Consider the following 15,000-nt stretch of genomic DNA (forward strand, 5'->3'; position numbering starts at 1 on the left):
TCTCTCTCTCTCTCTCTCTCTCTGTGTCTCTCGCTGTCTCTATCTGTCTCTCTCTCTGTCTGTCTCTCTCTCTCTGTCTGTCTGTCTGTCTGTCTCTCTCTCTTTGTAAGGGAGCTGAGCTTGTGTCTGAGGTAAGAGTTCAGAGTTCAGCTGTTAATCTGGATTTGTTTCCCCATTTTGGTTCTGTTTGCTTTGGCTTTTTACTTTTACAGAGTTGAGTAATCTCTCTCTCTCTCTCTCTCTCTCTCTCTCTCTCTCTCTCTCTCTCCACATGTTGAGTAAATGATGTTAGTTTTGTCGTGCTCATGGTTTTAATTTTGACATCACTGTTATATTTAAAACGTTCAAATATATTTATGTAATATATGTATACTCTTCTGCTGTGGGAGTACTTCTTCTGCTTTGTTCTACTGAATACACTTAGTGTACTGTGTGTGTGTGTGTGTGTGTGTGTGTGTGTGTGTGTGGGTTGGTGGGGCAGGAGAGTCAGGAGGCGGGCTGAAGTGGGCATGGGCAGTGACATAATAATGTTGAGTAGAATGTAATGTTATGTGAATAAGAAGTGCAGTGATGATGGTGACACTGGTGACCAGTAGAGCTGATGGATAATGGTGACATCATTAGTAGGTTAAAATAAAGTGTCTCAGGTTATCAGTGTCTTTGATGTTTGCTTGTTGGTGCATTTGATGTTATCTTTGATGTCTTGGTTGTTGTCGTCTCCGTGATGTAACCCTACATTCACACGAGTAGGTGACAAGACAGTCATGTAGTTTTTAAGGGTAACGTTGTCCTGGTTTTGACCTTTGACCTACATGAAGGCATGTACACCTGTAATCAGGTATCTGATACATCCCAGTTTGTCCTGCATGAGATCATCAGCTGATCATCTAATGAGCAGGTTTTTGACTTTGTTTTGACCTTTGTCCTGGTTCTTCTCTCCGCAGTCGTCCATGCACATGGCCTTCCTGCAGCTCCTAAAGGTGCAGAGCGAGTATGCAGAAATGACCTTTGACCCTGATCCTAAAAATTCCCCGCGCTCTACCCTTCTGACCCTGAACCCCAAAACTGCAACACAATCACAACTAAACACACATCACCAAACATCATTTCTACAGCAAACAGATGATTGGACAGAGTCTGTGATGTCACAAGGTTCATATAAGGCGGAGTCTGTAGTCATGGAAACAGAAATAAGATCAGAGGAGACATCATTATCGAAGTCAGTTAGTGATTGTCCTTTAGACGTGACTTCACCTGGAAAATGTAGTGATTGGACAGACACACTGAGGTCACATGGTTCGGTTAAGGCAGAGTCTGTAGTCATGGAAACAGAAGTGGAGTCAACGCTAACCCAAAAGCTGACAAAAATTCCTCTTTTAGAAGCGACTTCACAGACTTTCGCTCCCTCCATTGTGACCTCTGACCCCTTGTCACCTGATTTAATCTCCCCACTCCCTGTCCCCCCAACCGGGAGCTGCCAGAACGCTGAACAAACGTCACAACAACATCCAGAAAACGTCCACAGTCGGGCTGGAGACACTGCCATAGCAGAGCCACAGCTAGCTGTGAGTACAGCAGCTCTTAACTCGCTAATTCTCTGGCTGTGTTCCAATACTGCTTTCTGACTTCCCCTAATGACCTGGAAGTGTAAATCATCTCTGATCACTCAGTTCTAACAGACCGAGGAGTGTAAACACGGTGCCGTCCGTCATTTTAAAAATCAAACTGGGCCAGACTGCAGCAGTGCATTCTGGGTACAGTATGTGTACCTACAGTGAAATTCACTTGATCCTTATTTACTACACCTCACTCTGACTTGATAGGGTGATGGAGTGAACCTTAAAGGGGGGCATCAGGGGAAGTGTTTAAAGTAGTGTTCGTACACAGGGCATGTCTCACACGCCTGGTTGTGTTCTCAACTACACTTCACTACCTTTAGCACGAAACCAACACTACACTACATTGAACTATCTGTAAACATGGAGCTCAGAACAAAACCGTACTGAGAACATGGATTGGGACACGCCCAGAATGGAATGATGATGGTGTTTATGTGGATTATATCGTGAACAGGGCATGTATATTATATATAATGAGTGGACTATATAGTGAATAGGGTGTGTGGGTTGGGGCAAGCCCACAGTGGACTTGGTGTTTAGCTAAATAGGGCGTGTGGATTGGGACACGCCCACAGTGGACTGATGATGGTGTTTATGCAAATAGGGCGTGTGGATTGGGGCACGCCCACAGTGGACTTGGTGATTATGTGAATAGGGCATGTGGATTGGGACACACCCACAGTGGACTGATGATGGTGTGTGTGTGTGTGTGTGTGTGTGTGTGTGTGTGTGTGTGTGTGTGTGAATTACATAGTGCACTTCAGTGGAGGGTGGAGGGGCAGTACACAGCATTTTTGTTTCCATTTCCTCTCAGCTACTTCCTGTGTATGAGTGCTGTTTCCTGCTAGGGGCAAAGAGCTTTGATGTGTATGTGTGTGTATGTGTTTGTGTGTGATTTTTTATTCCTTCCCCTGTGTTGTGTTGTGTTGTGTATAGGGGAGCAGGGTGATGGTGTCAGCGAGGACCTATGCAGACTTCACCCCACAGGCCACCTTCGAGATTAAGGTGAAACACACACACACACACACACACACACACACACCTTCCCATGGTAATCTGTTATATAAAATAATAATAACGTAGCAGTACAGTTAATTATATTTTAATCGTGAGCATGTGAAAAGTGAATTTGGTTAACAAACTGTTTCGCTGCAGAAATGTGATTTGCATAAGCTGGAGGAGGGGCCTCCGGAGAAGGCGGTGCTAACGAGGGAGGAGGGGCTTCAGTACTACAGAACCATGCAGATGATAAGGAGGATGGAGCTGAAAGCCGATCAGCTCTACAAACAGAAGATCGTCCGCGGCTTCTGTCACCTATACGACGGACAGGTACACACACACACACACACACACACACACACACACACACACACACATACACACACACACATTAACATGATTTAACTCACACACACACTCTCTCTGTGCTGTAACAGGAAGCATGTGCGATGGGAATCGAGGCTGGAATTAACCGCACAGATCACCTGATCACGGCGTACCGCGCCCATGGATACACATTCACCAGGGGCGGCACCGTGCGCGAGATCATGGCCGAGCTCACGGGTAACTAACATAGATACACACACACACACACACACACAAACGCCACACCACTCATGTCTCTGTTTTGTGTGTGCGTGTGATATTTCAGGTCGCCGTGGTGGTATCGCTAAAGGAAAGGGCGGTTCTATGCACATGTATACCAAGAATTTCTATGGAGGAAATGGAATTGTGGGAGCGCAGGTGAGTTTCTGACACTGAGCCACAGAACCTCACACTGTTTTACACGGGACTGATAGGGTTAGAACCAGAACCCATATCCAGAACCAAAACCATAAGAATCAGGTCTAGGATCAGAAAACAAATGCGTAGAATCAGAATCAGAAACAAAAATACGACCAGGAAAGAAATTAAAGCTAGAACCTGAGTTTAATCAGAACATACCTCAGATATAGAGCTAGAACTAGAACCGGATCCAGACCAAAGACCAAAACGCAGGGAAAAAAGAACGAGAACTCTGGAGCCGTACCCGAGCCGGGAATAAAAGAGCCAATAAAGGTAGAATCAGAATTATTGTTAGAGATACTGTGAGAACCAGAACTTATTAGAACCACATGAGGCAGAAAAAAACATCTAGAATTAGAACTAGACCCAGAACCAGAATTAGAACTAAACCCGAAACTGGGCAAAGAACCAAAGTAAGTTAAACTAATGCCAACCAGAAACAAGACCTTAAACAGAACTAGAACCACCAGAACCTGTGGAATGGTGTTAGTGTTTGTGAATATCTGATTGACCGGGCTGTGTTTCATTACAGGGTTCCATGTGCCCTTGTGGACATCCCCTAATGCCTCAGTAGTGAGCGGGACTGTTCAGGAGGAATGTTGGTTCTGTTTTGGTTCTAAGGTGTAACATGTGGTTCTCAGGTTCCGCTGGGTGCCGGAGTGGCACTGGCCTGTAAATACCAGGGCAACAACGAGCTTTGTGTCTGTCTCTATGGCGACGGAGCAGCCAATCAGGTGAGCCTAGCTGTCTCCACCCTTATTCCAGTACTGACCTGCTGTAGTTTGCATTACTCATCATAGTGTGTGTGTGTGTGTGTGCGCGCGTGTGCGTGCAGGGTCAGATATTTGAGACATATAACATGGCGTCTCTGTGGAAGTTGCCGTGCATTTTTATCTGTGAGAATAATAAATACGGCATGGGGACATCTGTGGAGCGAGCAGCAGCGAGTACTGACTACTACAAACGAGGAGACTTCATCCCCGGACTGAGGGTAACACACACATGTATACACACACATATACTAACACACACACACACACACACATGTATACATACACACACATATACTAACACACACACACGTATACATACACACACATATACTAACACACACACACACGTATACATACACACACATATACTAACACACACATATGTATACATACACACACACATACTAACACACACACACACGTATACATACACACACATATACTAACACACACATGTATACATACACACATATACTAACACACACATGTATACATACACACATATACTAACACACACATATGTATACATACACACACATGTATACATACACACACACATACTGACACACAGACATGTGTACACACACACATGTATACATACACACACATATGCTAACACGCACACACACGTATACATACACACACATACTCACACACACACGTATACTAACACACACATATGTATACATACACACACATGTATACATACACACACACATACTGACACACAGACATGTGTACACACACACATGTATACATACACACACATATGCTAACACGCACACACACGTATACATACACACACATACTCACACACACGTATACATACACACACGTATACATACACACACGTATACATACACACACATATGCTAACACACACATGTATTCATACACACACATGTACTAACACACACACACACACGTATACATACACACACATATACTAACACACAGACACGTGTACACACAGACACGTGTACGCACACACACGCATATACTAACACACACACACGCATATACTAACACACGCATGTATACACACACACATGTACTAACACACACACGTATACATATACACACACGTGTATACATACACACACATATACTAACATACACACACACACGTATACATACATACACATACACTAACATACATATATATTATATATATATATATATGTGTGTGTGTGTGTGTGTATAAATGTATATATATACACACACATATACATACACACTCACACACACTCATTCTCTCTCACACACACACACAAATAAACTCCAGACTGCTGTATTATGTGTGTGTGTGTGTGTGTCTCAGGTGGACGGTATGGACGTGCTGTGTGTTCGAGAGGCCACAAAATTTGCTGCAGAACACTGCAGATCTGGAAAGGTAAACTCACACACAAACTCACACACACACACTCACACACACAAACTCACACACACACACTATAGCAACACTAACAGGACAAACATTAAACTCTACACTGCACCTGTTGGGGATGCCGTGTGTGTGTGTGTGTGTGTGTGTGTGTTACACTCTACTGTGAAATAATGATAATGAACATGTTCATTGTAAATAAATAATAATTACAGGGTCCGATTCTGATGGAGCTCCAGACCTACCGTTACCATGGACACAGCATGAGTGACCCCGGCGTCAGGTAAAGGTCCCGATTACCACCTACTGTGAGTGTGCATGTGTGTGCATGTGTGTGCATGTGTGTGTTTGTGTGTGTTTGTGTGTGTGAGAGTGTGTGAGAGTGTGTGAGAGTGTTAGAGAGAGTTCTAGAACCGCTATGAGGGCCGCTCTGACCTTTTGACCCTGCTGTGTCACCATAGTTACCGTACACGTGAGGAGATTCAGGAGGTGCGCAGTAAGAGTGACCCCATCTCCATGCTGAAGGACCGCATGATCAACAACAACATGGCCAGTGTGGAGGAGCTCAAGGTCTCTCACACACACACACACGCACACACACACACGGTACATACTATACACATAAATACACAATACATACACACACACACATACAATACATACAAATACATATGCAATACACACACAGATGCATTAGATATAAATACACACAATATACAATCATGACGGCCATCAAATTCCAAATGACCTTATTTATTTCTTAAAATGCTCCATTTCCTCAGTTTAAACATTTGATATGTGTTCTGTGTTCTACAGTGAAGAACATACGCGTTTATGAGATTCACAAATCATTGCAATCTGTTTTTATTTACATTTTACACAGTGTCCCAACTTTTTTGGAATTGGGGTTGTACACAATACACATACATATGCAGATACACACACGCAATGTATATAAATATACATACAATACACTTAAACACACAATACATGAATACTATACACATTATAATATGTATACACACACACACACACACACAGATTGTTTACTGATGCTCTTAGACAGAATAGAGACAGACCGATGGACAGAGCAGTGAATGGCAGAAGGACAGATTTGCAGATAGATGTGTCCGCGTGTGTGTCCGCGTGTGTGTCCGCGTGTGTGTCCGCGTGTGTGTCCGCGTGTGTGTCCGCGTGTGTGTCCGCGCGCGTGTGTGCGCGTGTGTGCGCGCGTGTGTGTGCGCTGTAATAAAGCCGTCACTGTTCCCTGTAGGAGATCGATGTAGAAGTGAGGAAGGAGATTGAGGACGCGACCCAGTTCGCCATCACAGACCCCGAGCCTCCGCTGGACGATTTGTGTAATCACATCTTCTCCAACAGTCCTCCCATTGAAGTGCGCGGCACTAACCCCTGGGCCAAGCTCAAATCCATCAGCTAAACACACTCAACACTACCAAACACACACACACACACACGGTTTAAACACTTTGGCCTTATTTAAAATAAAGGAAAAAATATCACTAGTACTGGTTACAGCTGGAGTGTGAACTCGTGATGGGCTGAAATTATTATTATTATTATTATTATTATTATTATTATTATTATTGGGGTAAAATACATGTGATGTTGACTAAAGACGTATTTATTAAATGTTCTGTTTCAGAAAGATTCTCTTTTTGTTGCTTTCCTCCCTTCAGTCAGTATTACATCTACAAACAGAAGCTTGAAAAAGATGTTAATAAATTCAATATTGTATGTTAATTAGTTAATTAGTGTGAGTGTGACTCTGTGTGTGTGGGGGGGGATGGGGGGTGAGATGGTTGTGTGATTTAGAATTTATGAGTTTTAAGTTCATTGCCAACTGATTTGTGGCTAATGATGAAGCGAATGTACAGCCGAGTGAGAACGCACAGGATTGTGGGAAATGAGTCAAATGAGTCAATCTTGTTAGCTCTGTATGTGTGTGTGTGTATATATATGTGTGTGTGTGTGTGTGTGTGTGTTTTCTGTTTCATGTATAAGTGATAGGAATGTTTTACGCACCAGCTGTATAATCTCACTCGCTCTGTTCCACTGGACACTCATTAAAGTGAAATGGGGTCAAAGGTCACACTGTCTCATGTGCTCTTTATTATTATTATTATTATTATTATTATTATTATTATTATTATTAATACAGGCAAGTCATACACTGATTACATACATCATCATAATACACATAACATCACAGCGCCGAACCTGGAGGGGTGTGTGACATCACAGGAAGTGATCATCAGACATCAGAGACAGGAGTGGAAGTGTCACAGTGCAGCAATTTGAAATAAACTGAAATATTTCACATCAGTAGACAGTGTGTGAATGTGACAGTTGTGTGATTATCAGTACAGAAATCCCCACATCACGCTGTATACACAATCATGCACCATTACACCGAGACCTTTATTACGCTGCAGGAACAGCTGTTCCCAAAAGCCCAAATTCACTGACGTGACATTTACGTGGCAGATTCCATTAAACACAAAGAAATATATATTTTAAATCAGTTGCATCATATGACATAATCTGTGTTCATGTATACACATCTAGAATACTGCTACTGAAAAATGAGATTTTCTTTATTTTAGATGATTAACATTAAATATTTTAGACCTGGAGCTTAATATTTTGTTTTTGAAAGTTATTAAGAGGTTAAAGGACCACTGAGAACTGGTGAAGGTTCTGGATTTTCTAAGAGTGTACATGTGTGTATGTGTGTGTAGTGTATGTGTGTGTAGTGTATGTGTGTGTGTGTGTTTGTAGGTGTACGTGTTGTGTCATTAATACAGTGATAAAACTATTAAAAAGAATGATGTCATTAGGTGCTGCAATAAACAGATTTTTTCCTAAAGTAATATTTATAATATAGTATATAATATACAGTATATAAATCTGCACACATTTCAGTACAAGAGAGAAAATAAATTCAGAATAATCACGCACTGTAAACAGATTCAGTTCAAACTGACTGGATGCTGGAGCAGGATTTCATTTCACACTTTACATCAATTGAATTCAATTTAGCATTTTTTATTGAATTTTAAGTGAATTTGATATTTTTAATGTTTATATTTTTAATAAAATATTTTATATCCATGTTGTGTGTTTTACTGAATTTTATAAAGGTAATAATATAATAGTAACATGTCTCTTATTAGCAGAGAGTGAGACAGGCAGAAAGGAAGTGACAGGCAGAGTGAGACAGACAGGGAGAGAGAGAGTGAGACAGACAGGGAGAGAGAGAGTGAGACAGGGAGAGCGTGAGAGAGAGTGAGACAGGCTGAGAGCGTGAGATAGACAGAGAGAGTGAGAAAGGCAGAGAGAGTGAGACAAGCAGGGAGAGAGAGACAGGCAGAGAGAGTGAGACAAGCAGGTAGAGAGAGAGAGACAGGCAGAGAGAGTGAGACAAGCAGGTAGAGGGAGAGAGACAAGCAGGTAGAGAGAGAGAGACAAGCAGGTAGAGGGAGAGAGACAAGCAGGTAGAGAGAGAGAGACAGGCAGAGAGAGTGAGAGCTCTGTAATATGTTTAACTGTTTTTCTGACCAATAGGAAGGCAGATTCCCACTCCTGAGTGACGTCCGCGTCACGTGACTGCTTGGCTCGCGCTGACACACAGGTGAGGGAGGGGGCGCCATTTTCTCACTGAAACCGGAAGTGAGTGATTGCGGCGTTAGAAAGCGTTTAGCTGCAAAAAGTTTTTTTTTTTTCACTTTTGAGGAATTTAGTGATCCGGAAGTGATTTAAAGCGGAGTTACAGTTCATAGTGAAGCGTAAATCACACCTCACAGCGACTTTAGGTGCGGAGTGGATTGGAATCTAAGGATTTAATTCGTGTAAAGTTTGTGTGTGAGTGTGTGTGAGTGTGTGTGAGTGTGAGAGTGTGTGAGTGTGAGAGAGTGAAGATGCCGCTCGCGCAGTTCGCGGATCCGTGGCAGAAACCTCAGCTCCGAGCTGTGGAGAATGAAATCATTGTGAGTTATATATTTAAATGTTTATATATTCTTTAAGTGCGTGCGCGCGCGCGTGTGTGAATGTGTGTTGCTTCCTGGAGTTGTCTGTACAGCTCCTCTTTACTCTGTGTTATAGAGAGTTTATAGAGAGTGTTATAGAGTGTGTTATAGAGTGTTATAGAGTGTGTTATAGAGAGTGTTATAGAGTGTGTTATAGAGTGTGTTATAGAGAGTGTTATAGAGTGTGTTATAGAGTGTGTTATAGAGTTTATAGAGAGTGTTATAGAGAGTGTTATAGAGTGTGTTATAGAGAGTGTTATAGAGAGTGTTATAGAGTGTGTTATAGAGTGTTATAGAGTGTGTTATAGAGAGTGTTATAGAGTGTGTTATAGAGTGTGTTATAGAGAGTGTTATAGAGTGTGTTATAGAGTGTGTTATAGAGTTTATAGAGAGTGTTATAGAGAGTGTTATAGAGTGTGTTATAGAGAGTGTTATAGAGTGTGTTATAGAGTGTGTTATAGAGTGTTATAGAGTGTGTTATAGAGAGTGTTATAGAGTGTGTTATAGAGAGTGTTATAGAGAGTTTATAGAGAGTGTTATAGAGTGTGTTATAGAGTGTGTTATAGGGTGTGTTATAGAGAGTTTATAGAGAGTGTTATAGAGTGTGTTATAGAGTGTGTTATAGAGTTTATAGAGAGTGTTATAGAGAGTGTTATAGAGTGTGTTATAGAGAGTGTTATAGAGAGTGTTATAGAGAGTGTTATAGAGAGTGTTATAGAGAGTTTATAGAGAGTGTTATAGAGTGTGTTATAGAGTGTGTTATAGAGAGTGTTATAGAGAGTTTATAGAGAGTGTTATAGAGAGTTTATAGAGAGTGTTATAGAGTATGTTATAGAGAGTGTTATAGAGTGTGTTATAGAGAGTTTATAGAGAGTGTTATAGAGAGTTTATAGAGAGTGTTATAGGGTGTGTTATAGAGTGTGTTATAGAGAGTGTTATAGAGAGTTTATAGAGAGTGTTATAGAGAGTGTTATAGAGTGTGTTATAGAGTGTGTTATAGAGAGTGTTATAGAGTGTGTTATAGAGTGTGTTATAGAGAGTGTTATAGAGAGTTTATAGAGAGTGTTATAGAGTGTGTTATAGAGTGTGTTATAGAGAGTGTTATAGAGAGTGTTATAGAGTGTGTTATAGAGAGTGTTATAGAGAGTGTTATAGAGAGTTTATAGAGAGTGTTATAGAGAGTTTATAGAGAGTGTTATAGAGTATGTTATAGAGAGTGTTATAGAGAGTGTTATAGAGTGTGTTATAGAGAGTTTATAGAGAGTGTTATAGAGAGTTTATAGAGAGTGTTATAGAGAGTTTATAGAGTGTGTTATAGAGTGTGTTATAGAGTGTGTTATAGAGAGTTTATAGAGAGTGTTATAGGGTGTGTTATAGAGTGTGTTATAGAGAGTTTATAGAGAGTTTATAGAGAGTGTTATAGAGTGTGTTATAGAGTGTGTTATAGAGAGTGTTATAGAGAGTTTATAGAGAGTGTTATAGAGAGTGTTATAGAGTGTGTTATAGAGAGTGTTATAGAGAGTGTTATAGAGTGTGTTATAGAGAGTTTATAGAGAGTGTTATAGAGAGTTTATAGAGAGTGTTATAGAGTGTGTTATAGAGAGTGTTATAGAGAGTGTTATAGAGTGTGTTATAGAGTGTTATAGAGTGTGTTATAGAGAGTTTATAGAGTGTTATAGAGAGTGTTATAGAGAGTTTATAGAGTGTGTTATAGAGTGTGTTATAGAGTGTGTTATAGAGAGTGTTATAGAGAGTGTTATAGAGTGTGTTATAGAGAGTTTATAGAGAGTGTTATAGAGAGTGTTATAGAGTGTGTTATAGAGAGTGTTATAGAGTGTTATAGAGTGTTATAGAGTGTGTTATAGAGAGTGTTATAGAGTGTGTTATAGAGAGTGTTATAGAGTGTTATAGAGAGTGTTATAGAGAGTGTTATAGAGTGTGTTATAGAGAGTTTATAGAGAGTGTTATAGAGAGTGTTATAGAGTGTTATAGAGTGTGTTATAGAGAGTGTTATAGAGTGTTATAGAGAGTGTTATAGAGTGTGTTATAGAGAGTTTATAGAGAGTGTTATAGAGTGTGTTATAGAGAGTGTTATAGAGTGTGTTATAGAGTGTGTTATAGAGAGTGTTATAGAGAGTGTTATAGAGTGTGTTATAGAGAGTGTTATAGAGAGTGTTATAGAGTGTTATAGAGAGTGTTATAGAGAGTGTTATAGAGTGTGTTATAGAGAGTGTTATAGAGTGTGTTATAGAGAGTGTTATAGAGAGTGTTATAGAGTGTGTTATAGAGTGTGTTATAGAGTGTGTTATAGAGAGTTTATAGAGTGTGTTATAGAGAGTTTATAGAGTGTGTTATAGAGAGTTTATAGAGTGTGTTATAGAGAGTGTTATAGAGTGTGTTATAGAGAGTGTTATAGAGTGTGTTATATAGAGTGTTATAGAGAGTGTTATAGAGAGTGTTATAGAGTGTGTTATAGAGAGTGTTATAGAGAGTGTTATAGAGTGTGTTATAGAGAGTGTTATAGAGAGTGTTATAGAGTGTGTTATAGAGAGTTTATAGAGAGTGTTATAGAGAGTGTTATAGAGTGTGTTATAGAGTGTGTTATAGAGAGTGTTATAGAGTGTGTTATAGAGAGTGTTATAGAGTGTTATAGAGTGTGTTATAGAGTGTGTATAGAGTGTGTTATAGAGAGTTTATAGAGTGTTATAGAGAGTGTTATAGAGTGTGTTATAGAGAGTGTTATAGAGTGTGTTATAGAGAGTGTTATAGAGAGTGTTATAGAGAGTTTATAGAGTGTGTTATAGAGAGTGTTATAGAGAGTGTTATAGAGAGTTTATAGAGTGTGTTATAGAGAGTTTATAGAGTGTGTTATAGAGAGTGTTATAGAGAGTGTTATAGAGAGTTTATAGAGAGTGTTATAGAGTGTGTTATAGAGTGTGTTATAGAGAGTGTTATAGAGAGTTTATAGAGTGTGTTATAGAGAGTGTTATAGAGTGTGTTATAGAGAGTGTTATAGAGAGTTTATAGAGAGTGTTATAGAGTGTGTTATAGAGAGTGTTATAGAGAGTTTATAGAGAGTTTATAGAGTGTGTTATAGAGAGTGTTATAGAGAGTTTATAGAGAGTGTTATAGAGAGTGTTATAGAGTGTGTTATAGAGAGTGTTATAGAGTGTGTTATAGAGTGTGTTATAGAGAGTGTTATAGAGTGTGTTATAGAGTGTGTTATAGAGTGTGTTATAGAGTGTGTTATAGAGAGTGTTATAGAGTGTGTTATAGAGAGTGTTATAGAGTGTGTTATAGAGTGTGTTATAGAGAGTGTTATAGAGTGTGTTATAGAGAGTGTTATAGAGTGTGTTATAGAGTGTGTTATAGAGAGTGTTATAGAGTGTGTTATAGAGAGTGTTATAGAGAGTGTTATAGAGTGTGTTATAGAGTGTGTTATAGAGTGTGTTATAGAGAGTGTTATAGAGTGTGTTATAGAGTGTTCTGAAAGTTTATAAACTGTACAATTTATTCTAAACTCCATCACTCCACTCATCTCTTTATCTCTTCACCCATCACTTTATCCCTTTACTCATCACTTCACCCATCACTTTATCCCTTTACTCATCACTTTATCCCTTTACTCATCACTTCACCCATCACTTTATCCCTTTACTCATCACTTTATCCCTTTACTCATCACTTCACCCATCACTTTATCCCTTTACTCATCACTTTATCCCTTTACTCATCACTTCACCCATCACTTTATCCCTTTACTCATCACTTCACCCATCACTTTATCCCTTTACTCATCACTTTTGTTCTTGACTATCAGACATATTCTTCAGTAACACTGTAAATCCTCCTGTGTTTCCCTTTATTAAATCTTTATTACCGTGTTTATAAACCTGTTATAGCCACCTGTACTAAATCATAATCACCTGTGTATTATTTTTCCTCTGACAGCTGATTATTTTTCACTCTTAATGAATGAATGTGTTTATTTAAATCATTTTATTTACCTTGACGGATTTAAATCTCATTAATAATTTGTTTCCGCTCCCTGACCCGGGCCGTGTCCCCTACTTTCCACAGGTTTGATCAGCGCAGTTAAACAGTGCAGGAGTTTTGGGTGTTTGTGCTGCTGTAATTTTTAAAAAGTGAAACACTTTAGTACCTTTAGTACTGGTCCTCATCCAGAACCAAGAACTAGAACTTTTAATTCTGCACTGAGGATAAAATGAGAGTTCCAGAGTTGTGGTTCCTGTAAAAAGGTTCCAGCACACACGCTGAATTCCAGACGTGCTGAGGGATGTGGTGTGTGTGTGTAAATTCCACCTTTGCACTAACATGTCTCGTCTTGTGTGTGTTTAACAGGATGACATGATGGGGGAGGAGGAAGCACTGGTGACTGTAAGTGTGTGTATGAATGTGTGTGAGTGTGAATACGTGTGAGTGTGTGTGTGTGAATGTGTGTGAGTGTAGTGTGAGTGTGTGTGTGAGTGTAGAGTGAGTGTGAGTGTAGTGTGAGTGTGTGTGAGTGTGTGTGAATGTGTGTGAGTGTAGTGTGAGTGTGTGTGTGAGTGTAGTGTGAGTGTGTGTGAGTGTGTGTGAGTGTGTGTGTGAGTGTGTGAGTGAGATAGTAATATATTAAATATTCACGCAAAAACACAAAACCTGAAACATCTTCACAGATAAAATAAGGAACAAAAAGACTTTAACAGCAGAAACTCCTCAGAGGGGGCGGAGTCCGTACATCTGCAGCACTGACCTGCTGGATGCTGATTGGTTCATTAGAATGTCAGTCACATTATAAGTGACACTTAAAACACACTGTGAGGTCCTGATAGTACTTAAACACTCACACACACACATTGAGTCTCACACATACACTCTCACACACACACTGAGTCTCACACACACACTCTCACACACACACACACACTCACACACACAAACTGAGTCTCACACACACACTCACACACACACACACTCACACACACACACAGACACACACACATAGAGTCTCTCTTTCTCTCACAAACACACTCGCACACACACACACACACACACACACACACACACACTTCCACAGTGGACTGTCTCACCGTCTCAAACAACTTCTGTAGATTTTACACAAATATTTATTACAAAACCGTCAGTGTGTTTCCTCTTTCTGTCTCAGTGCTGACCATGTAAGACAGTTCTCTGTGCGTGTTTGTGTGTGTGTGTGTGTGTGTGTGTGTTGAATCATGTTTTCAGGTCCTCATACACACACACACACACACACACACACACACACACACACACACACACACCAACACACTTCCTTTTCCTGTGGTGTCTCCCTCAAACCACATCCTCTTCCTGGGGTCATGTGACTCTCCGAACAAGTGCTATAGTTTCTG

At 40.1% G+C, this 15,000-nt stretch overlaps 2 protein-coding genes across 2 annotated transcripts in view; both read left to right on the forward strand.

The window, feature by feature from the left end:
* Window positions 1-110: 110 nt before the first annotated feature.
* Window positions 111-7,671, forward strand: pdha1a (pyruvate dehydrogenase E1 subunit alpha 1a; the record flags this gene model as incomplete). The annotated part of the gene is given in 11 exon segments (XM_053677213.1): window positions 111-131; window positions 2,556-2,624; window positions 2,775-2,948; window positions 3,056-3,182; window positions 3,271-3,362; window positions 4,046-4,138; window positions 4,240-4,395; window positions 5,499-5,570; window positions 5,777-5,844; window positions 6,023-6,131; window positions 6,835-7,671. Coding segments are annotated over 11 exon segments (1,146 nt in total), but the record flags the coding sequence as incomplete, so codon positions are not given.
* A 1,558-nt stretch (window positions 7,672-9,229) lies between these two features.
* rps6ka3a (ribosomal protein S6 kinase a, polypeptide 3a) overlaps window positions 9,230-15,000 on the forward strand; it is a 20,406-nt gene continuing 14,635 nt past the window's right edge. Inside the window, exons 1-2 of the mRNA XM_053677223.1 lie at window positions 9,230-9,568; window positions 13,970-14,005. Of these exons, the coding sequence (XP_053533198.1) occupies window positions 9,500-9,568; window positions 13,970-14,005 (105 nt within the window). The 5' untranslated portion in view covers window positions 9,230-9,499. The remainder of the gene's footprint in view (window positions 9,569-13,969; window positions 14,006-15,000) is intronic.

The sequence above is a fragment of the Ictalurus punctatus genome, chromosome 28, assembly GCF_001660625.3.
Source record: "Ictalurus punctatus breed USDA103 chromosome 28, Coco_2.0, whole genome shotgun sequence".
Classification (NCBI taxonomy): domain Eukaryota; kingdom Metazoa; phylum Chordata; class Actinopteri; order Siluriformes; family Ictaluridae; genus Ictalurus; species Ictalurus punctatus.